At 38.7% G+C, this 24,029-nt stretch overlaps 2 protein-coding genes across 4 annotated transcripts; both read right to left on the bottom strand.

Moving 5' to 3' along the window:
* Positions 1 to 878: 878 nt before the first annotated feature.
* On the bottom strand, positions 879 to 11,708 carry LOC148717275 (carbonic anhydrase 2-like). Of its 2 annotated transcripts, XM_088743245.1 has the most exons (9): positions 11,604 to 11,708; positions 6,931 to 7,765; positions 5,350 to 5,426; positions 4,632 to 4,661; positions 3,502 to 3,809; positions 3,236 to 3,328; positions 3,098 to 3,158; positions 2,169 to 2,329; positions 879 to 1,632 (listed from the first exon to the last, which is right to left on the bottom strand). In XM_088743245.1, exons 3-9 carry the CDS (start codon positions 5,411 to 5,413, stop codon positions 1,345 to 1,347), a joined length of 1,005 nt encoding a protein of 334 aa, XP_088599371.1. In that variant the 5' UTR covers positions 5,414 to 5,426; positions 6,931 to 7,765; positions 11,604 to 11,708; the 3' UTR covers positions 879 to 1,344. The 2 variants fall into 2 exon arrangements, with proteins under 2 accessions (XP_088599371.1, XP_088599370.1); XM_088743244.1 differs by lacking the exon at positions 6,931 to 7,765 and having other exon boundaries at positions 11,604 to 11,700.
* Positions 11,709 to 12,780: 1,072 nt separating this feature from the next.
* Positions 12,781 to 23,655, bottom strand: LOC111345980 (carbonic anhydrase 1). 2 transcript variants are annotated; one of them, XM_022953268.2, is made up of 8 exons: positions 23,509 to 23,655; positions 16,646 to 16,737; positions 16,092 to 16,121; positions 15,435 to 15,745; positions 15,057 to 15,149; positions 14,602 to 14,665; positions 14,085 to 14,242; positions 12,781 to 13,512 (listed from the first exon to the last, which is right to left on the bottom strand). In XM_022953268.2, the coding sequence occupies exons 2-8, from the start codon at positions 16,710 to 16,712 to the stop codon at positions 13,300 to 13,302; spliced, it is 936 nt and encodes a 311-aa protein (XP_022809003.2). In that variant the 5' UTR covers positions 16,713 to 16,737; positions 23,509 to 23,655; the 3' UTR covers positions 12,781 to 13,299. The 2 variants fall into 2 exon arrangements, with proteins under 2 accessions (XP_022809003.2, XP_088599376.1); XM_088743250.1 differs by lacking the exon at positions 23,509 to 23,655 and adding an exon at positions 18,342 to 18,434.
* Positions 23,656 to 24,029: the final 374 nt, after the last annotated feature.

The following is a 24,029-nucleotide window of genomic DNA, read 5'->3' as shown; positions in this document are numbered from 1 at the left end:
TCCCCAAATTTTGGCATTCCACTAAATTTTTAACTTTGGAAAACATCTCAAGAAATAGGTGGTTTTTATCATGATGTCAATATGAATCTGTGTAATGAAGCAAGGTAAAATTTTCATGGGATATTCAGTCATTTTCCTTTTGGTAACGAACTCCATTAAGCACGCAGTGCAAGAATCCTCGTCTTATTTCTTTAGGTGTATCATGAAACGTTTAAATCAGAAAAGTGGTTAGTTTATTGGGATGAATGTCTCAGATTGTGGGTAACGAAAAAGACAATTCAAAGTAGGTTCCTTTCACGTTTTCATAGGGTACTTAGCGACGCTGTTCCTTTAGCAGCTTATTTCCACCAATTTCTCGGGTCCGGTCTTCGATCCTCCCGACCAAGAGGAGGAGGAGGAAGGGAAAGAAGGAGACCGGGGATAGGGTCTCCATTCTCAGGAACATCCGGTTTTAATCTTGCCGGAAAATGCCCGATACAACTAAATATTTTGTAAGATCTACCAGTCCACTTTTACGTAAACGGAATATATTACAAATCTCATCAGGTATCACTAGGAAAAGAATGAGTTGCCTCTAACATCTAGAGATGAAATAGTACATAAGTACCTTCAAAGAGGATAATTTAGAGAGCTTAAGCAATCGTGACGGCAACGCCTACAAATACGCCAGTTCCAGATCTTCTCCGTGCAGCTGCAAGCGGTGGTAGCGAAGTGTTGGGGTTCTCGTCATTTGAATACGTTTATTTGACGTTTTGAGTCTTAAACACGCGCAGAGCTATTCTGCCTCTTAAATTTTTTGATTTGCCAGGATTTCTTTGCCGTCACACGCACTCTGCGCAAGGTATTAGAAAATATCAATAGATAACACAACGTCAACATTTTGTATGTGCAACAAAATATTTACTCAAAGTCTACGAGCATTGTGGCTGAACTACAACGTTAACAAAGCACGTAAGAAACGTCGTACTAAAACACCCGGTGAAAGATTAAAAAATTGAATTCTGACGAACATTTTCCTTGCATTTGTCCATGTCATCTCTGATTGAAAAATTTGAGCAAAGCGAGTAGATAAGTCTGTATAAATTGTGGATATCGACGTCACCTCTTCTAATGTGGTATAGAACATTGGACGAGCTGTCAATTAGCCACCAGCAAATAAACTGAAATACAAAGGTACCAGTCATCTCTTACCCAGCAAATCGTTTTTTCCGAATATCGAGAAAACTAAATCTCACTAGCAAAAGCACATTAAGTTTACCAACTACTGCGTACAACAATAATGATGATCGTAAAACTTGAAAAAAACAAAAAAAGAACAAAATTACATTGGAGCAACGCGAAAAGTTAACCACCAAACAGTGCGGTCAACAGCATCAGCGAGAACAGACCAACGCTAATGTCAAGAATGCCTGCACCCGCTACTGTTGTTGGAGATGCTACTGTTGTTGGAGCTGCTACTGTTGTTGGAGCTGCTACTGTTGTTGGAGCTGCTACTGTTGTTGGAGCTACTACGGTTGACGTAGGTTTTTCGAAACTGTTATAAACTTTGCGGTCATTCAACTTCTGAACTGGACGGTAATTGTTAACCATCGGTGAACCGCTTGTGAACTCGAGCTTACGCAGATAGCCCATCTAGAGACAAAAAAAATTATGTTAATACTCATTGAATTTTGACCACTGCTAAAGATCTCCCTTTCTCCCCCGCCCCCCTCCCTGTTAAGAAGGAGCGTCGAAAAGAGAATTTCACTTTCACCTTCTCCCTCCCCCCAAAATGGGTGAACAGCCGTGAAAGCTTAATGAAGGTCAAATCCTAAAACAGCCGTCCACATATAAACCAATGGCTTTTGGCATTGCTTATCATGCGATGAATTTATTTCTTATAAAAAGTTACGACCGAAGACCCGAAAAAAAAGAGATCTTAAAAAGAGGTCTTTTCCTTTGGTTGTGTTCTTGAACCATACCTCACCTTGCATTTTTAGAGGGGGGGGGGGGGGAAGTCAAAAGCAACACCAGTAAAGGAGGGAAGAGAGTTACAAACTACGACACATTTCTGGAGAGTTCAATAAATTACTGAACGAATGTTCACAAATATTTACAAAGTTAAACACTGTCGCTCCACTTGGCGTCGCCACTCGTAGCGGTCAAAGAATCAAAATCAAATAACACACCTGAGTCTCTGATATTTTGACGCTGTCTTTGAAGACTGTCCAGGTGACGCTCTCATCACACGTGGGAGTAGTTAAAGAACCATTGTAACGGAAAAACTTGTCGCGTGTCTCTGGTAACATCGGTTCCAGCTTGAATGGCATAATACTAGTCTTATTCGATGCTGTGAGAATTAATATAAAAACTCGTTAGCCAAGTCGTAACGCGCACAAGTGTTGAAGCAGCTCAAATCTCTCTGATTATCGTCTCCTGCGCAGTCAATTACAGGAAAGTTGTTGCTCTCTTCCAATGAACGTCTGCCTGCCCAAACATTAGGAAACTACTGAACTCTTTACACCCTGACATCAGAGTGCATGTTCTCTTGGAGAATTCGTTCCACGATCAGGAACTTCCTTAGTTAAAAATCACTTTCTTAAATCCCCGTGACGTCCTTATGTTTCATTTAGGGGTGATGGTGTGAGGTGAAATAAAATGCTGGTATAGACGAAACTCTGTACGACCACTTATGTGATTCGGTATTGTTTATCAGTGTATGGATGGTTATTAGTTTGAGTAATGATGAAGAAACGTCTGGCTCAGTGGAAATACAAATAGGTGAGTGCAGGACACGATCACGAACTGTAGCTAGAACGAGAAAGGAATTCATGAATAAACGTGTATAAGTAAATACTTAGAGATTTAAAAACTGAATCAATAAACAGATGAATGATTCGGGACATGACTTGAAAGAAAACGATAACTGATATTTTGGTGGCCACATAAAATAAAGTTCTGGTAAAAAAACTTTGAGCTTAAATTCAAAATGAAGGACCTCAAGTTTATGTTGTTTACATGCACACGTTTTCACCACTTCTTTACTTACTTCTTTTTACCAGTTCAGCTTTAAATTAAGAATGTTAAACATAAAATAAAATCACACACACTTGTTTACCTTTTATGACATCTTCGGCATATTTCAGAAATTCGTATGCTGGGTTATCACTACCTCCAACCTATAAAGAAATAAATAACATAATATCAGCAAAAAAATTGGAAAGCTCATAAGTACAAAAAGGGATGTTCCACATACTTCAATGAACACTCCAAGAACTGCAAGACCATCAGATTTGGGAACTGCACTGCCTAAGTCTGCATATTTGGTGTTGTAGCTGACAAAGTGTATCTGTTCGAGAAAAAAGTAAAAACAAGCTTTGAAGAAATAAAGTTCGATTGGTAAATTAATCAGGATTCACAATTGGTCAAGTTTAATTTTTATTGAAGTATACTAAAAGTTGACACCAACATGAAGAGCCTGCACTCAGTTGGTAAGTACTAAGTCGTTCTTTATTTACCAACCTCAGCAGGATATGCCTTGTCCATAGTGTGTTCTGATCCCTCGTTATTAGTTTTCCCCCAGTGAAGGTGAAACTGCGCTGTGGTAAAAACTCCTTCCAATCCCCCGCCGCTAACATTGAAGAAATTTGTAGGGAATCCAACATGTAGAGTATGGCCGTTGTTAGTGAGCGTATAGTTGTCTTTAGGCATCATATCGTAATTTTTGAGAACAAATTTGGGCATCGCTTTATATTCTGTTGTAGCCATTTTTATGTTAATCGGTGATTGCTTCTTTCCGGTTGCGCATATCCCTGTCCAATTACCAGGGCCTGAAAAACAGAAATACGCTCATAAGCTAAGAGTAGCAATAATTTTTAATATATCAGGGGAAATTCTAGACAATTATTTTAGTTTGTATTTTGATGATTACGAGCTCGTGTGGAAAGTTAAGGCAAACTTTGTTTCTCCAAAGTCCTTGCTCTAAATCCCACTTGGGTATGTCATGCTAAATATAAAGCGAAGTTCAGTTTACAAAGAAAATTTGAAGGAAATTGTAGGCTTTCTGAGTGTGAGTTGGAATGTGTTAGTTTGCTACTGATCTTGGCCTGACTTTCTCGGAGAAAGGTGGAGTTATGGAGCCTAACAACCTGATTGGAATCTCTTTACGGTAAAAGGACTTGTCTCAAAACGTTTACCCACTCGTGGATTGAGGCATCCTTAAATCTGTTGAACACTCGGATGACAGTGTAAAATCACTGCATACCAAGCATTATCACATTTTCAACTCCGGATATGGCATTTCGAGTGTTCTGATTGGTTAAGTCACCTCCGGTTACCAGTTCATACACCGTGTATGGAACTTTATTCACCCAAGTTTTTCTCAAATTTAGAGTTAACACAAATTCATAAGAATGAACGAAAGGCGTAAAATTAAAATAAACAGTCATTCCAGTCGCACTTGTTGGGTACGAGAGCCAACTCGGTGCTACGGACCTTGTTAAGTATTTGCCATCTAAAATTCAATATGCACTCATAGAATGGTCGTAAAATATTAGTGATATCCCTGTTTCGTAGATGAGAAGATAACCAATCGATCGAAAAAGAAACTGGAAATAAGGATTACCAAGGGAAACAGCGTACAAAAATCTTACCGTTCTTTCCACCTACGACGTAGTCATAATCTATGAGCAATAAAAATAAAATTATGACAAACAGCTTCAGAGTGCAAGCTACTGAGTCAACGGGAATTCTGGGGAAATGTATGCTCAAAGAGTCAATATTAATTATACAGATGCTGATTTCATATTCTCCACCGCGCACCTTAGAATCTTTTTCAGGATTACCGTTTTTGGAAAAACTGGGCTTTAATCTAATTTTCTCATTCATAGATTACTTTTGGATCCTTTAAGTACTAGTTAAGGAGTGAATTTCGAACACTGATCAGATTTATCTTCGCAACCAAGCATCTTTTTAGTCCCGGGTCCCCACCACAGTTTTCTGAAATAAACTTCACCGAACTTGCAACACCGAGAGTTCCTTTATATCACAAAGAAAGTTTAAATGAAATTATATCCAGTGGTTTGACATCATTGTTTAACACATGATTAAAATGTATGCAAATCCCAGTCTTATTACTTTTTGGTGTTTGAATAAACAAATGCAAAACTCATAAACGAAATATGAAATAATAGACTTAAACGTTGGCCAAATAGCTCTCTGAAAGATCTGAGAGTGTCGTAGACATCAAAAAAATATCAAAGTCCACATTTGAGCAAAGGCGAAAAGGAAAGAGAGAAAAAACGTGTACATTATTCATAAGTACATATATAATAAATGGCAAGAGTTGCTGTAAAAAGTACGGATTCTTACCGGCGCTGAAAACACGAGGCACAAAGCTAACACAGAGGAACACAGTCAAAAGAAGACGATCCATAATTATCTTAAATCTGAAAAAAAAAAATGAAACAATCGAGGAAATCATATACAGTCTTTGAAATAATGTGAGGAAAACTATAATGCCATGGTCTAAACAAACATTTGTCCAGACTTGCTTAGTTTTCGCTTTCATTAAACTTTTTCTTGGTTGAAAAAAATAACCCGAAAACATTACTTTTCGAAGATTAGATTACTCCAACCTTTTTTCGGTTGAAAAAAATTTAAAATCTAAGGGGGATTTGGCGGCAGGTAACTGTGTCCCGTTGACAGAGCCAACGGTGGAAAACTTCACCGGATGCACTTTCAATTTAATGCAAGCGCATTTATATGCAGTCACTATGTAATATTTACTTACATACGGGTAATGTTTTGTTTTTTCTATATTAACGAGCAGAAATTTGTTTAGCCGGTCAAAGAAAAACATTCCACAGGGTGCTTCTAATATCTTAAATTGCCGACTCAGCGAAAGGTATATGTTTATTTTTATTTTATTGCCTTAAACCGGTAGTGCGTAAGTGAGACTATATTTTATTTGTGTACATTAAAACTACTTAATATGTTAATTCCATAAACCACCTCACCCGTCAAAATGAGTTCAATCGTGTGGTCATATGATCAGGACGTGACACACGACATAGTTACGCATGTTCAATGTTGCAAAGAAAAAAAAAAGACGCAGAAAGCAAAACAGAGAACCCTGGAGCATTTTACGAACGATGAACACGAGAAGAAACCACGAATTCTTTAAGTAATTGTTACGTAAGGGTGTTTAAGAACGGTTTTGCTCCTAGAGGAAATTCCACAACAGTTAGTTGTCCTTTCAAGGTCAAACGCATTCGAGCAAACATGGCAAGAGTTAGAGGAGAAGTGTATCAGTCAAGGTTGATGCGAGGACATATTTATGACGGCTTGAAGGAGAGTGGTTAACTTATCATTGAGCAGGTTTTCGTTGACGATTGAGTTATTGGCATCTAATAAAAGATGGACTGGACTGGATTAGTAAAAAATGGACTGGATTAATAAAACATGGATTAGTAAATTATGGATTAGTAAAACATGTATTAGTAACCCATAGATTAGTAAAACATGGATTTGTAAAACATGGATTAGTAAAATTAACTCTAAATAGGGCGAGTTACATTTTATCTTACTTTTAGTAATATTTTATCTTACTTTTTACTCTTACTTTTTAACCAAATTATTTTGCATAAAACAGACAGTTTCATTTAAATACTGATGTTGCCTTTGCCCACCCGGAAGCGGTTTCAATTGAAAACAAAATTCCTTTACCATTGTTTTATTTGCGTGCAAAGTGACAGTTGTGAAATAAACTGTGCTGACAAAAAACCGCACGCGACTAAAACGTGACGCTTGAGTAACCGCACACGACTAAAACGTGACCCCAGACGGCCCAGAGTAACCGTTTCCTTCTTTGATTTCCTTCGCTAAGATTATGCAGTGCACGGAGTATTCTAAAATTTGACTAAACCTTACTTTTGCTTCTCTGAATCTTACATTTATTAGAGGTCAGAAAGCTTTCTCAGGCGTTTGCGGCCAATGATCCCCTGAGGAACCACAATGGACTCGTGTATAATTTCTTGGTACTTCACCAGGTTTTCGGCTTGAGAATACGCAGCGTTTTACCATCTTCCGGCGTGTTCCATGCGTTTTCGGAATGCCTCGGCATATCCCAGCTACTGGTTAGGTATACTTCTTGCATGATACCCCTTATTCATGCGCATTGCTATGGGTTCGAAGGTAAATGGCGAAATACAAGATCTTTTGGGATTCCGGGACATATGAATCGTTCCGCAAAAACCTGATTAACAACTGATCTCCTTTTTTATTCCCGGCTTACTGAATCGTAAGTTATTGCGTGACGTTAATCAAATCTGCCTTTCTTACAACCTAAACTACAATGGATATAAGTCTATGGAAGTGAGAGCCATAATAAAACAAACAATGACGACGATGCCGTCCGGCCACCTTAATGAAGCTGTTTGTCTTCAACTAGAAAGATTTTGTCGTTGATTTTCCAGTCTGGCGTTAAGTCAAACACTCCATAACCGTAACTTCCACACTTCTTAAAGTTCGGACCACCTCAGTGAATTTTTTCAAAACATAACCAGTAATATTTAAGTCTTCTATGTACAATCGTTTCATATGGTCGACCAAAACAGCCGATTGCAAAATATGTAGAAAACAACTATAACGATGAGGCCGTTCGGCCACCTCATTAAGCTGCTACACAGCCGTTCTTAGGGTTGTCGCGAAACGCTCCTCCCCAAGTTCGTAGAAGTTGGCAGAACGAAGTCGTCCAGAAGAATTCCAAGCAGCAATACTCTGAAACCTGTCGAACAAACCTAATATTATTCAAATTGGTCAGCGTCACGCACCATGACTAGTGCATGACCTATTCCATTCAATGTTATGATTCTTTATGGCTAGCCACCCACGGATTTAAATCATGAACTAAAAATTGGAGTTAATTTCCGCAGTATTTTTTAATAGATGTATTGCCCTTGCGCATTTGCGTCAAGCATTACGTAAGGTGCCATTTATTCCTTTAGTCAATAGCATCAAAGATGTCGAAGAAAATGGAAGTTTGACGGGAGAGATGAAGCGAATATTTAGAAAATGACCAGTGTCTAAAACAAGATAATTCGGATATATCAACAAAGTTGAAATGGTAAATTGGCCACCTCAATGATTACAAAAGCTGACGTTTCGAGCGTTAGCCCTTCGTCGGAGCGAATAGAGGAATTGTGGGTTGTGTGTGCTTTTAAAGGCAGAGCACCACCGACGCAGCCCCAAACAGTTTCTTTCGAAACTATCAGCCTTTATCTAAAACAAGATGTGGGGGGGGGGGGGGAAGTTCATCTTTAACTGTCAAGATCAAAAAGCTTGCTCTCTGAACTAATATCAAGACATCTCTTTGTTGTTTGTCCCAAGGAGTTGTTTAGAATTTTAGTATTGATCATCTGCTGGAACGAAAGGGTTAAAGCACTGCAGACAGTCTCTGCAATTTGGACATTTTGGAGTTCCTTCACGCCTATCATGTGAGTTTTTATCAACATCGAGACTGCCGTATGACAATTTAGATCTTTCTCCAGTGGATAGAGAGAGAGGGTTACAGAAAATGCTTAGTTCGACGTGTAACCGTACTGTCGCCAAGGTTACGTAACTCACAGCGTACGAGTAAATTTTCAGTTATGCCTGAGATCCTGGTACGTGCCAATTCTTGTATGTCTGTCATAACGGGTTTTGTTTTCCGCAACGGTTCATTTTACTTTTGGGCTCAATTAATGTTGTTTTTTTTATTCTGTCATGTGTGGAATCGTAGGCATTTTACCGAAAGGCAAGTGCACGCAGGTTACATAATGTTATCCATGCAAGCCTAGCCTGTGAGACACGCGGAAAGCATGCACCCCTTAAAAAGTTGCAAGACACGAACATTCTTTCGCGTGCGATGTCAACATTTGGCAGCTGCGCTGGATAGAACGAAATAGTGATAGCCTATCGTATTTCCTTTTTATTTTATCTGACAGCTTAAGATTCTAAACTAAGTTAAGATGATTGTCTGGTAGATTTGCACTAATAATATTAGTTGTAACACACACAGATTTTGAGAATGACAACGAAGCTAGCCTACCGTATTAATGCGCCCTGTGGCGATTTTCTATGTACAGCGTTTCTTTGTTTTCTCAACGCCATAGAGTAAATGTTTTTGGAATAATTAAAATTACTGCTTTTTTTTGAAGAGGACGAGTGAAGTAAATTCTAGTTCGTTAGGTCAGCAGGCTAGAGAAGAGTGTCAATCGAGACAAGGTGCGAAAACAACGAAGCCTGGGATTAAAAAACGGGCAGTCTCTTATTGCAGTTTTCATCTTCTGTCACATCATCGCTCGCTTCCGTTGATCAAGGGAACGGCAAAACCCGTTACATCGACCACCATGAGCTCTTGGACGAGAGGGAGACAGGAGAAAGAAAGAATTTTCTTCTCGTAACTCCGATACAGAGAATATCTCAGATTGTTTGCTGCACAAGTAATCCACACGTGACGAAGGGGCATTTCCGGGGGCGGATAGATGGGAGGCTGGCGTCTGATTGTCAACACTATTCTTATGTTTCTTTGATCGAGAATAATGACAAATACAAAGGCAGCTAACCTTCCATGTATTCTTAGAGAATCGTGCGAGCCTTCCAGCGTTGCGGAGTATTGCGTGACGAGAATAATAATGATCACTTGGGGCTAATGATTGACAGGGGTTAACCAATCGGATTTTTATAAAGGGACAAAGTCAGCAACTTAAACTAACGACTCGTTGCGCTTTCGTCAAAGTTACATTTGTAGTTGAGAAATGCGATTGAAGAACAAGTTTAGAGCCTACCAGGAAACACTAATTGACAAGAAGCAGTCTAAGTTTTCAACAGAATCAATTATTAAAATCAGGCCTGCTTTGAATCTATCCGCGACATTTGCTAAGCACGTCAACATTTTGAAAGATGGGGTGGCCGTACCAGAACGTTTTCAAATATTTCACAACTTTTGGCAAACCAAAAATGGGCAAAAATTTCGCACTTTCCAAAATTTGGCAAAGGTCGTATCAAACTAAAATCCTTTTACCAAAACTAAAACTTCACTGATGATTGATTCATATGTCAATCACAAAACCAATCTCGCTCAAAAAGAAATTGGAAAGTTCTCGTACGAATTCCTACGAAGGATCGGATCCTTTTTTCCCAGCTGGTCTTTTACTTTTTTGTTGACGCTTGCACTACTTGTGCTAGCTTCAATACTTAAAACGGAAGGAGAATATCTCGTTCAAGTCACATGTTCTCTAAATTGCTGCCAGATAACCAGACCCAGGGTACGAGTCACAGACAGATAAATAAAAGCAGCGCTCAAATTTAGTTTCCCTTGAAAGAAGACAGGTCAGATGGACGTGAAAAAACCTACAATCGCACGCCAAGCCAGACGAGTGGACTAAAAAGTTTCTTTCCCGATGAAATTTTATCCAAACATATCTTGCATATCATGACAGCTTATAATAAAACAATTTTTTTCGCCAAAGTTTGGAGGCCACCAAGGTAGGACATAAAGTTCTTTGAAAATTTGGCGATTTGCAAAAAATTTGGGAAGTTTTTCAATTTAGGGGTCACACTTATTTTACGCTACTTGTTAACAGATTTTTCACTTTGACAAACAGAAAAAGCTCTAGTGTGCCCAATGCAACATTTGTCTTATCGACTGCGAGAAAAGTGAGACACTTGAAATGGTTTTATATCCGAGCTTGATTAAACAACCGGAAAGGACTCTTCAAAAGTTGTTTGACTATATCGGTTAATCACAGCCACATGAATGCAAGTTTTACGGTTGCTCTATGGTTGAAATTTATTTTTAGAACCTATTCTTTGATGAATAGATATTTTCATTCTTTTACGTTCTTTCCTATGAGAATGGATTGAGGAAATTTCGATTATTGGCCAATAAAGACTGAATTCTTTGTTGCCTCCAAGGTTGCCATAGCAATAATACAGCCTCATGATAGCAGTCTTAATTTCGGTTTTATGCGTCTCAGCTCTAACTCAATTTCAAACGAATTCGGCGACTCTCGTTTTTAGAACTGAATTTCTTCAACTGCGTTAATGTACAAAATTCGGCAATGCTTAAAAAAAATTGTATAGTGGGTGCATCGATACTATAATCTCAGGCGATGGATTTCGTACTCCTATGCGTAAACCACACTCTAAATTAAAGGTACCTATAGTGGCGTATGTCAAAGTGAGGCCTTTGCTGCCGGACAGAACTTGAGGAAAGTCTATCCCCAAGGCGAAAGGTGGAAAGCAGTGACGAGTTTAAAGCGTTGAAGACTACTTGATGCTTCTTACGAAAGGCGGCGCGATTTGAGATTAATAAGAATTTACCGTTTGCGGTAGTTTTTTGTGTGGTTTAAGGTAAAAATGCTAGCTACGATGTACGAGGTGCGCAGTGACAATGACCAGTATCTGCAACTTTGAGATACCGAAGGCGCCGCTTCGTACGAAATTCTTTTAAGTGGATTCCGCCAATTGAGTGTTTCTTAGTTTCTTTATACAGCCTATTGTAGCTAGATACTCCAAGAGCAGTCAGTGCGTCAGGGTGTTACGGTATCAAAAGGAGAAATTGCGACTGAACAAAAGCTTACCTCGAAACTGCCGAGCCGTGTTTGTGCAGCAAATAAAGAAGTTTGATGGAGTGGGAATTGAACTTGGAGTGTGAAAGACAAATGAGCATTAATAACACTGATAGACCGCTACGCCTGATAAAGACTTATTGTTCTAAAAATATCGACATATTTTGACTGGATAATCGGGACGAACTTGTTATGGCGTGTCAATCACTTAACTTTCAGGTTTTACGTGTAAATTTTCAGTTGTAAGCTTATCTTTTCTGAACTTTCCTTCTTTACCCCACCGTTAAGAAACTGAATAAAGGCTGAGAGTTTCTAAAGAAACAATGGTGCTGCGCCGGTGGCGGTAACAAGGTCATTTGGTTATATCAACGAAGTTGAAATTGTAAATTGGCCACCGTAACGAATAAAAAAGCTGACGTTTCGAGCGTTAGCCCTTCGTCAGAGCGAACTGAGTTAAGAAACTGAGCCGCCAAACAATCTTTCCGGGAACCTTGTAATGCGCATGCATGGCAGGAGGTAATTACTTTTTGTAAGTCGTACTTCATTCACATCGGAAAACTATATTTAGTTGACTCAAAAAAAAAAAAAAAAAAAAAAAAAAACGCGCTTGGAATACAATAGCGAGGTTTCCGCTGATATCTGAACTATGCCGTGGTCTTAGTTAGAGTTGTTATTTATGTAACATTTCAAAATCGAGTGCGAGTGTTTCATCGGGGTTTCCAAACACGAGAAAACTGATGAAAGCACGAGGCCTACGGCCTCGTGCTTTTATCGTTTTTGTGTGTTTGAAAACCCCGATAAAACACGAAGCACGAGTTTTTGAAATTGCTTCTCAATCGTGCATCATTAGCCAAGAACAATGAAAAAATACTAACTGATTTTGGCATCAGTGGGGTTTGAAATTTTATGAAGCTCTAGGGTTTGATATTTCATCAAAGTATAGTGGAAAAGCCCCTGACCATTGTTTTATCGGGGTTTCTAAACGCACACATGTGGCCAAATTGGCGTATCGCGATTGGTTTGTAACTTGATGAATTATTAATGAGTTTGAGAAAAGTTTTTTCCAGTGTTGTTTCTTTCATACCGGAAACACTGTTCTTTAATTTTTTGCTTTATGTTCATCCTTATTCGGTATAGATCCAAATGTCGATTTACAACGAAGAGGTTAATTCAAAAAATATACTCAGAATTAGACAAAAAACTTTTTATTCATTTCAAATCGCACACTGAACGGTTATAATCGGTTCGAAAGTCCACACTGATGGCTGTAAATACTTTGGCTCAATGTTTGACGCTTTAAATACAGCACCAAATCGTAAAAACAAGATTCCGTCGGCTTAAAAAATATAGTAGAGATAATAACGAATTAATAAGGCTGGTATACACATTACAAGGAGAAATCAGGAGATGAACAACGTAGTGATGTTTTTCTACAAAAAGGAACCTTCTTCAGGGGTCATGTTTAGATGGCCGTTTTTGTCAGATGGTCGGAAAGGTTACCTTTAGGGGGGCTTCCTGCGGATATAAGTGATATGAAATTTGCTGCTGTTTTCTCCCTCAGTTTCTTCCAAGAGTGTGTGCATACACCAACCTTATTTAACAAAAATCTCCTGTCATTCATCGCAACCATATATATTAGATGATACCACACATTAACTGAACAGCAAGTCTTAGTCAATTGGCGTTAGGTGTTTGCGAAGGAGCCATCTTAATTAAGGAATAGAGCTCCGATTAACATCAACAGCAACAGGCTCGTGGTCATCTTGACACCAGCTGCTGAATCATCGACCGTCGGAGTTTCTGTGGTAGGTGAAACATCGAAGCTTGCATACACAGTGCGTGTGTTAAGGGCCTGGGTCGGGCGGTAGTTCAACCCAATGTAGTCAGTGTCGTTCATCATCAAACTGCGCATGGCAGCAACCTGTAATTATGAGAAGAATTTTTTTTAACGTACTGCTGCCAAAATCTGCTAAATGTAGACGATAGTAACAACAGCGACAGCACATTTCCTGCTAAGATGCACTAGTTTGGGGTCAGTAGCTGTGTGCCACAGAGCAATCTTAAATGAGTGTGCAGAATAATACAGGATTGCTATAGCAGTCCGATTGACTTTAAAAACTCGCTCCGCCTTTTCATAACAGATTAATTTTTTCCTGATACAAAACTTAACCTATGTAAAACCAAAACCAGATTCAAAGCCTCTGACGACTTTATCATCTACGTTTTCGCATCCTTTAACTCCTTCAGGAATTTTCTTCGTTTTCTCATTGACTCCTTGTGTCACATGCGTTTCTTCCCAATGAGAATATTGTGTTACCTTTGATTTTGGCTTACGGCAACTAAGGAAAAAGGCGTCAGATCTCGTTCTCGAACACAAAATTGCGCTCAAACACGAACGCACCTCTTATCTGATCCGCAAGACGAAAACATATCGAAGAAGCACTAGTTCCTTTCGTCTTCATAGAAACCGCACTTTACAATCGTAAGGCTCACCTGAGATGCGGATATCTTTACGGAATCGTGGAAGACTGTCCATGTGACAGACTCCAAACATCCCGGCGTTGTTAGGGAGCCTTGGTACCTGTAGAACTTGCTCGTGTTGGATGGGAAAAGAGGAGAGAGAGGAAAAGGTGCAATGCTTGCAGTTGTGTCTGTCAAATAATAATTAAAAAAGATGAGAATTGATTAAAGAAACAACAAAAAAAGCCAGTTGGGTACAATAAAACGAGAGACCCCGCCGCCTTCTCAAAAAATCGTCGGGCTTAAGGTTAGGGGTATGTACAGAAGAGATTTCAAGAGTTGAGGTACAGAGGAGAACCCGAGGTACAGAGGAGACCCTGAGGTACAAAAGAGAACCTCTCCCCTTCCACGGAAATTCGCCTCAAACCACGAAATTAGATATCTCTCTGAAGTTTTGATCGACTCTCTCTATGTGATCTTCGTTTCCAAAAGTAACAGACATGTGAAAAAGAAACCTAATATGAGTGAGTAACAGAAGAGATAGACTTACTTCCATTGACAACTTTTGAGGTATATTTGAGGAATTTGTCGTAAGCGGAATTTGCACTTCCCACCTGAAAGGGAACAATATCATCGAAGGTTACATTGTATAAAAATCGGATTTTGTCAGAATGGGTCGATTTATTCCTATAGAATAATTGTTAGGCTAACTCGAGAATTAATTTTCACTCTCTATTAGCTGTTGGACATCTAATTTTCTGTCTCCATATCTAAATTGCTTACGAACTGCACGCAATTGGTTCCGAGAAATTAATAATGAAATCACGATTTCCTGTGTTATTGGTACTTTAACTTTGTTGATCTGTTTTTTGGGCAAATGTTCCTGCAACATTAGTTCACACGTTTCTCTATGCCTTTGCCGATTCTCCACTGTTATGACACTGAAGCTTTGCGCATTATCTTTAGATCCTAAGCATCACAGCACATGACGTAGCACTCAAATACCTCGATGAAGACACCAAGGACAGCCAAACCATCAGGCTGCGCGGCGGCGTAGGTCAAGTTTGGGTATTTGACATTGTAGCTGACAAAATGGATCTGAGTGAAAGAAATGATCAGGATTGTTAGGTGTAATGTTTGTGATGGTGCTCATAACTTTCCCTTCGCTGGCATGTAATTACAAGTGGACATAACTTTCCCCTCAATCAATGTCAAGATGAAAAGTTCGTCTAAATGCTATGGCTGATCAATAGAATTCGGTTTCTTGAATGCAGGATCTATATGAAAGCCTTGAATGTGAGAGTTATCGAACAGTTTCTAACGTGAAGTCTTTCATTCAGAAATGACGCATGCGATTTTGCGAGAAATTTTCTCTGTACGCACCTCTGCAGCAAACTGTTCGCCATTCAGAGTGTGCTCTGAACCTTGTCCATTGTCGGGTCCCCAGTGAAGGTGAAATTGAGCGGTGGTGTAGTTTCCTACAAGACCTCCACCACTGACGAAGAACTTTTTATCTGGTAGGTTCACCTGCAGAGCAGAGCCAGTGTTCTGTTGAGTGAACTTAGTCGAGAGTGTACTTCCGTAGTTTTTCCAGTTCCAGTCTGAGAACGACTTGTAGGTTGCATTAGCCAAGGAAATGTCTATGGGAGATTGGCTTTTCCCAGAGGCGCAGTCACCAGTCCATCTCAACGGGCCTAAAATGGCAGAAAAAGTTTAAACATTTGACACAAGAAAAGTGTAATAAAGGCTACTCAAGGAAGTGGCTTAATAAGTACTAAGAGGCCCTTTTCTTTGTCAAAAAGGGACTAATGTTAAAGTACTGGTTATGGATAGCCAGTCATGTCATCAAGTAACAGTGGGGCGATGGGTTGAAATTCCCTTCATTAGTCGTGGAATACTCTCTACACCGCGTATCACAAGCCTTGATGAGAAATTTAAGGGGTACGAGAACTATAGGTAGTGGGGGCTCCCACCTTACCCAAAAGTGGTACCATCGAACTCGACATTTAAACATCAAGAAAGGCGCTAGCAGCGACTTACCATCGGCACAATTACTGCAGTAGCTCCAGCCTGAAAAGGGGAAATAATATTTTTAACATATAGAAAACTTACATGAAGAACTGATAAGGTTATCTTTTTTTTTTCTAAATTCTGTGTTGAGAATTGAGATCGTTTGGAATTATGAAATAAAAGAAAAATTAAATCCTTAAACGTTATCCAGGAAAGTAACTTCGAATGCCTTTGTTCGACTTTTATAACAAACCCAAGGAACCAAAATTCTTACCCTGTGGGGGGGAGGGGGCGGGGGAGTACTGGTTCATTTCTCTTGGGAGGGAACACTTCTATTCAAAGCAAACACAGTTCTAAAGAATGCCTGAGGCAATCAGACTGCATGATAGGTTACTCGCTAGTATCTCTCTCATGACCTATCTCGATAAACTTCGCCACAACAAATATAATGCTGCTAAGAAAACGAAACGCCTATACGGAGGCAACAGCAGTGTAGTGTCATTTACCATATTCAAACGTCTGCAGAAGGCATTACAAGGTATTTCGAACCTTTCGTTTTATATTTAGAGAAATGAAATACTTACTGTCGGTTCCTAAGCCGATAGAAATTCCAGTAAGACCAATGAATGCTAAGAACAGAAATTTGGCCATGGTTTGTTGATTTTGCTTATTTTTCCTGTGCAAGGAAACAACAGAAGAGTTATATCTTTAATTTTGTACTTAATTTCTTTTCTAAGGTATGTTTCTTTAACAACTTAAAATACTGTTTTTACATATAAAAAAGGAGCCGTCTGGGATTATACCATGATTCTTTAGGCAATTTAGGCTCATCAATATTTGAGCGAGTCTGTCATCCCTAGGATTAGATGCCGTTATGAATAAAACCTCAAATGCGACTTAGTTCTTTCCAACTTTAATTATTCCTACGGTTGTCAAAGTACCAACTGGTGCTAACTTGTCACACGTGGATGAATATCAACAAAAGTTATTCTGGACGGTGGAAACCGCCATCTCGAAGATTTGAAAATTGCAGTGGTTTATTTCTATCTTATTTGTTGACTTCAAACAGATAATCTACCAAGTGCTTCCCCTTCTGCCGATGTAGTACAGCAGGTTCTTTTAGAAACACATAGCTCTATCATGAAGTGATTGATACGCACTTTCCTTTAAGAAATGCGTCACCGCTTTGGCTAAGGAAGTAAGCTCTTGGGAAAACTATACAAGTCTTTCAGCATAATTTAATCAGTTGGCAGTGAACTCTTCAAGTACTTTTAAGCCTTTTTTACTCGGTATAATAACACTAATCTTAGTTTCCACTCGTCGATCTTGAAACATGATTCACCAAGCAAAGCAAAAACAAATTATTACAGTCGACACCACTTCGCGCTTCTCGTGAGAAAATACAAGATACATAGGCTTAATTATTATTCTTTTCGTGTCTGTTTTTGTGCATGGATCAATCGCTCAAATCGACAAGTACAGTTTTCAGAGTGCTAGTCTGAGTAGCGAAGTTTTTTTATGCATTTTGAGGCGTTGATCTCCCGCCATCGTTTCATCAAATGCACCTGAAACTATCAGCGACGCTGGCTACCCGCGTACCATCGCTTAAGAAGAAAGCCAATCGGCAAAAGAAACATTGACGATTTCACTACACAATATCATCCAACTTGTCATGGGAAAATATTACGACAGCTAATATAGCAACGGTGGGCAGATGGCGACCAGTGACGGCGCTTTAGAGACTTATTTCGGCCAGGAAGAACTCGATTTAACAAAACACTTTCGAAATTTACAGACACGTCTAATTGCTCATGTTGATAAACAACTAAGAAGCAAATAAAACGCTTTCATTTGACTGTATAACCGAAGAGTTAGCCGAATAGTGCTGAAAAAAGATTTTTTCCAGAAGCGAAATTAAGTTAGCAGTGACAAGCTGCAATTTTAAGTATTCCAAGAATACTTATCGCACTTTTCATGAATTCCCAATCATGCTGTGGCGGAATTCAAACTTTAGACCTTTTAGGATTGATTTAAGCGGAACGAAGGGAAAACGATACGTCTTACCACCCGATATCTTCGAAACCGCACCGGTTACTCGATACCACAAGTTATCTAAGGCGTATGGAGTTAATTTCTAATTACTGTTTGCTTATGTAGTTAATTTATGCTTACTGTTTGGCCAGATGCTCAGAGAGGGTCAATCAATAAGGGTGTTCTGCTATCAAGCTTGGTAAAGTCAACATTTAGGACCGAAAAAATTAGGACTTAAGAAAAGCTTACCTTAACAATGCCGAACCTCTTCTGCTCAACGAATGAAAGAAAGATTGGTGGGGCGGCGGATTATATATCATGGCAGTAGAAGACTCTTGAGCATTCGCTACGATCTGATTGGCTGCCCAATTAATCACACATTGTTCTAGAGAATAATCTACCTATTTTGGTATACAATATTGTGTAATCAACACGATTATAATATGCGTTGTTAAGTAACTTTTAGACGGTTTCCATGTCAACTACTGTTAAGAGCTTAACTTTTCTTTTCAAAAAGTGTTAAGTCTGATTCTTTCTGTTTCCCAAAGGGCAGATAAAGAGCACCGATTTTACAAATTTGCTTGCAGCCTTAATTAAAAAGCAGTTCTCGTGCACAGTTTGTGTGACTTATAAGTTACACTTCAGTAACGGTGAAAAACTTTTGCAACCTATCGAAAATAATCTCAATGTAGACGCCCCTGAATGTTTTTATGCATAGGCAATGTTAGTTTTGTTTTTTCTTCGTTATTAAGGTGAGGTTTGATTTTTTTAAATTCAGCGAAGAGTCCCGGTCACAAGTAAATTGCTCTCGAGATATAGCTCTAATGTTTGCGATTGAAATAAACTGGCTAAACTGAGGAATAACGTAACATTTTTCGATTCAATAGACAAACGTTTTGCGCTCAGACACATTTTTGTGTTGTAGGAGAGTGTTACTCTAACCTCTGGCTAAATCCGACACTCGACAACTACTGCCAGTGAAATAATGTTTATATGGCCTCGTTTATTTCACCTTCTTTTTTTTCTCAAAGTTAGTTCAATTTTTTCAACAGCTTGGAGAAACTTTGGATTACAGACAATATTGTTATAATGTGCCTGGTTAAAACGATAAAAAGAGAGCAATTAAGGTGATAAACGTGTTATTTTGCCATTTGAAGAGGCTGCACTTACACTCTATAAGTCATTAAGCACTATTTTAAACTTCTTTCTATATTTGTTAAAGTTGATTGCTTTAAGGCTAGATCGGATATTGATCTGCGGTTAGGTGCCACTGTTTTGTCATCAATTACCTCAACAAGTTAAACTCTGAAATACATCCTGATAATTCAGTCAGTCATGTCGGTAAAATTCAATTTAAATTTCAAGTTACCAAAAGATTTCTTTGCTGACACATTATCTAAAGTCAAACCTGTCGTTTTGAGGTGGACTTACCCGCGTTTCAGTACATCCGTTACGTTTATAAATGACCCACTTGAGTCGATGAATCCTATTAGGTAAATATCTTGAAAGTGGTTTGTCATGCCGATCAACTCATGAATTAAATGCATCCTCTTTCCTAAACTGGTTAAGATTTCACAGTGTTGGAAAAAGCTTACGTGAGTAGCGGGGTCAAAAGTCAAGGTTGCAAAAATACACCCAGAGCTCAGCTAAGATATCTAGAGGGGAGCATAGCTGATTGATCAACTTGTATGAGAAATACTTGCTGACCAGTGGGCTCATATAAAAGATGAATTGATAAATGATTTCCGCAGTCATTGGAACACTTAGCGGCGTCAAGTGGTACTTCACAAAGTAGGCTGTCTGCATGGTTGCCATTATGTGGCTCTGGTCTCAAACGCTATATTTTTTATAAACGTTTCAACGTCTCTGATATTGTCTACGTTGGTGTTAAATTTATCCAAGACGGCAACGAAGTATTTCTACCTTTTAATTGATTTTTTTATTTTTTTGTTCGTTCATGCACCTCCACAACGCTTTTGTTGATCATTACCGGTTTGTTTGACTTTGACCTTGTAAGGATGTCACAAAGGTGGGAATACTTAAAAGGCAGCTGTGGTAATTTATATTTTGAGATAACCAGCTAGCGGTCTTTAAAACAAAATATCGATACCAGCCCCATAACTTGTTTTGCCTTGTTGTCAAGTGAACTTGAACAAAAGGTTAGCATGGTCTAGCAATTATATTAAGGAAATGAACTATTGCGAATACTTCGGTTCTTTCTACCTCGTTCACGACTACGATAAATTTATGCCTCCAGTTGTACTTCGAAAACTTCACTTCCTAAGAAACCCTTCCTATAACTTCACTTCCGCAACTTCCCGTAACATGCTCAGCGTTTTCCGTTAAGGGTGTAAATAGTAATCCTGATACATCAGAAAATGCTTTAATGGCATAGACTTCCCTTAGCTTCGAGAGGAAATCGAAACAAAATGTTCTCTAACCCTAACAAGCTTTTGCCATCTGTTTCATTGGCTGACTGGTGATCTTGAAAAGGGTGAACATGTGAATATCGGTAGAAATTTGGTCTGTGAACTCAAGTGGCGGCTGTTGAATGAAATAGAATCAGGATTTTGAGATTTAGGAGGTGAACTATAAAAACATTGAGCGTCACACCTCCCTGGTTAGGAAATCAACGTACTTCCCCATTGTCACGTATTTTGTTGACGTCTGTAGCAGACACATAGGTTGGAGCATTCTTATTGTTGCAATATTGCTTACATTATTTTCGTCATTGGACTTTGGAAACGAAATAATTTGTTAACATTAAGGATGATGAACTTTGCTGACAGAACTTTTCGAGTCAAAGAACTGAACGAGTTAGTATCTCGTTCTTAAAAAAATTTCGACCAAAAGTGAAAATAACCTTTGATAAGATACACACTTTGAAGCAACGAATTGCAAAATTCCCTAAAGGAAAGACTACCAGTCATTGCCGCTCTGGATCACTGGGCAGCAATTTTCGGTGAGTCAACATCAGATGACCTCATCAATCAGTGCACTCCTGGCTAATACTCCTAATCACTGTTTTCTCCAACTGAACATGAACCGGCGGTGGTTACGTAACCATACAGTTTATGAGACTGTGACTTTATTTTGTCGGTTTGTGTCTGATTGAAAATGTTTTCCTCCAGGATTTTAAAGTCATTGAAGCTTTGTCAACTGGACACAAAAGGCGAAGTACAACTAAACCACCTCATTCACGAGTAATCAGTTCAAGAGGCTTTGAATCTTACGGGCTCTCAGTACAATATTTAGATAGAAAATGAATTTTCCGACCTATTTAACTAACGCATTTTACAGTTACATAAAACTTGAGTTTTGTAAATTTCTGAAATTTAAACTGGTAATATTTTTTTAATCTGTGGTCTTCCAAATTGCGACTTGAAAATTTCGGCGAATTGCTATATATACATCCAAAGTATGGCGCTGAAATAAGAAAACTGTTGACACTGACCCGACAAGATGACCAGCTTTTCATTTAAGTCGTCAAATCACAATGAATTTTTTGTTATTCGTTGTGTGTTTTACTTAAGTGTTCGGGATTTTTTCCTGTTTAAACCGCGAGTGACATAAGTGTCTATCTCATAAAATTCAGTTTTATCTATAAGACATGTTGGACTTTAGATGTTAGACAAACAATAGACAGAACTGCCTCTGAGTCGGCGGCCATTATGTTGTTGAGACAAGTGATGGCCTCTTCATTCTAATGATCTCATCACAATAAAGAAACCGACGAATATAACTCATCAAAGTTTGCTTTTCGGAAATTAACGAGTACGAAAGGTTAGTTATGTCGCCACAAATTAAGTAGAAATGGCAGCAGAGACGGTGTGAAAAAATTCGGGAACCGGACAGAACGCACGAATTTCGCAACGAGACAACTACTGACTCTGCGCAGTATTCCCGCACAAACATCTTAAGGGTTCCTTAGATGTCGTCAGCAGGTTTTGGAATTGGTTTCAACGCTAAGTAAAAGGTAAAAATAGCAAGAGAAGAATAATTCGAACAGTTTAAACGCTATTCCTGGAAAATTTAGTGAGAGAGGATTCAAACTCATCAGTCAAACGGACGAATAATGAAACTGGTTAAAAGTTCGGCTCAACTCATTTAATTCGTAATCAGGGGAATTACAGAGAACAAAAACACCGTAATGTTAAAAGGAATTGTTATTGGAAACGATAGGAAAGTAATCAAACACTCGAAACAGAGGTTCAGTTTTACCGAGTAACTGAAAGAAGCTGCCAATGAAAACAAAAAAACTTTAATAAAGTTGATAATATTTCCATAGAAATTGAATTTTGTTGTAAATATTTGAGTTTGTTCATTAAAGATATTAGCCATTCATTTCACGTGTGTTAAAAAGAAATCGGAAAATAGAGCCAAATAAATAAAAAAAATGACTAACTCTGGGAGATCTTTTGTGAGAGTCAGATATACAAATGGCCTCAAACTAATATCTAGTATAGCTCCCTGAATTTACTGCACTTGAGGACATTACATAATTTTGTCACAAACTGAGCTTTTTTCCCACGTGCATCTCCCATGTGAATTCTGGCGGCAAAAAAATAACGTATAAATATTCTCGAATCAGATTAGACCAATAGTGATATCAGAAAAACTGACCCTGGGTGTTGTCTTAAAAAAGTTAAGAGAACTCTGCTACTGTGCTGTAAAATTTAAAGCCGGCCCATTTGGCTACAGAATGATAAACCATAGATCCATAGCTAGCGTACCAAATTTAATGAATCAAGGCTCTTTCGAACCGGTTTAGACGATCAATGAAGTAATTTTGTAGATCAATATTCCAACCTCCAATATTAGTCAGCATAACAAGTCAAATAGTCGATTAACGCTGAACTGGGGTTAGAAAATATCAAATTCAGGGTTGAGTGGTCGTTTGCTTTCGTGTGGGTAGGTGTGGGTGTGATTGTGCGTCGGTGCAAGGCCTTATGCGCCACTTGTCAAGAATATGATAGGCGAAGGCCAGGGTTTGTACTTTGGCTGTATCATTTAAACCGTCAAGGCGGAAGAAAAGATCTAGCAACCAGCAATAAACAATCAACGACAAAAGAAGAAAACAGGAAGGCTTGCGCCAGATTAGGTCTCACAGATGACGGTGTTTTACTCGAGTCGTCTTTGAGTACCAGGTTTTCAAGGTTACCCTAGCGCTAAAAGCTTATCGTCTTAATGTCTGTAGCATGTGATTTCAAGTATTGCTATCCTATCTGGATAGATACTGGATCAATGCGAATAACCCATAACAAAATATTGAACATGCCGATAAAAACACCATTGCTGTGGTCTGCTTACGATCAGCTGGCTACGACGTTTCCCATTTGTAAGAAAATAGGAAAAACACTAAAATATGTAAAAAAGAAATTCCTACAAACAGTTTAAATCAAATTTAAAAACTCACGTTTGAATCAGAAGTTCTCAGGATGAATTCGTTCCACAGTGAAAAGCCACAATGGTGCTGAGCTGTAATAACTATCCACCGAAGGTGATTATGGATTTTGACTGACTAGATCTTGTTTATTTATATAGTTAGCACTATGTGGAAAATTTCCGGCAATCAGCTGTGGTCAATGGGATCACTCTGCTGTGTCAAATAGGTTTTCAATTGGCTGTTGTACCTTTAAACCAAAATCAGCGTAATTGAGATGGCCAGTGAGAATGCTGGAAAATATCACGTGGAAAAATAAGACCGCAAAGTGAATGAATGAATACATACACGCAAAAAAGGCACGGAAAACAATGTTGGCAAAATCACTTATCCCTTTGGTTTTGATTGGTTAAAAAGCATGGAGCCAGTTTTCTTAACCAATCGCAAGGCGCGGTAAAGCAAAATCGATAGAACGTCACATGTAATTGTGACGTTGGATCATCGCTGATCACGTGTATTCGTTGATCTTTATACAGCATAAGTGTTTATTTTTC

This window comes from Stylophora pistillata, chromosome 13, assembly GCF_964205215.1.
Source record: "Stylophora pistillata chromosome 13, jaStyPist1.2, whole genome shotgun sequence".
NCBI classification, from domain to species: Eukaryota; Metazoa; Cnidaria; class Anthozoa; order Scleractinia; family Pocilloporidae; genus Stylophora; species Stylophora pistillata.
This window is presented reverse-complemented; position numbering and strand designations above follow the sequence as displayed.

Excerpts from the sequence above, each read along its gene's own strand:
- LOC148717275 (XM_088743244.1), bottom strand. The coding sequence starts at position 11,692 with ATGCTCATTTGTCTTTCACACTCCAAGTTCAATTCCCACTCCATCAAA. Across the intron at positions 3,810-4,631 it reads CGTCGTAGGTGGAAAGAACG|GCCCTGGTAATTGGACAGGG; the intron begins GTAAGATTTTTG and ends TCTGTTTTTCAG. Across the intron at positions 3,159-3,235 it reads TTCTTGGAGTGTTCATTGAA|GTTGGAGGTAGTGATAACCC; the intron begins GTATGTGGAACA and ends ATTTCTTTATAG.
- LOC111345980 (XM_088743250.1), bottom strand. The coding sequence starts at position 18,412 with ATGATATATAATCCGCCGCCCCACCAATCTTTCTTTCATTCGTTGAGC. Across the intron at positions 15,150-15,434 it reads GCGAACAGTTTGCTGCAGAG|ATCCATTTTGTCAGCTACAA; the intron begins GTGCGTACAGAG and ends TCTTTCACTCAG. Across the intron at positions 14,666-15,056 it reads TCCTTGGTGTCTTCATCGAG|GTGGGAAGTGCAAATTCCGC; the intron begins GTATTTGAGTGC and ends GTTCCCTTTCAG.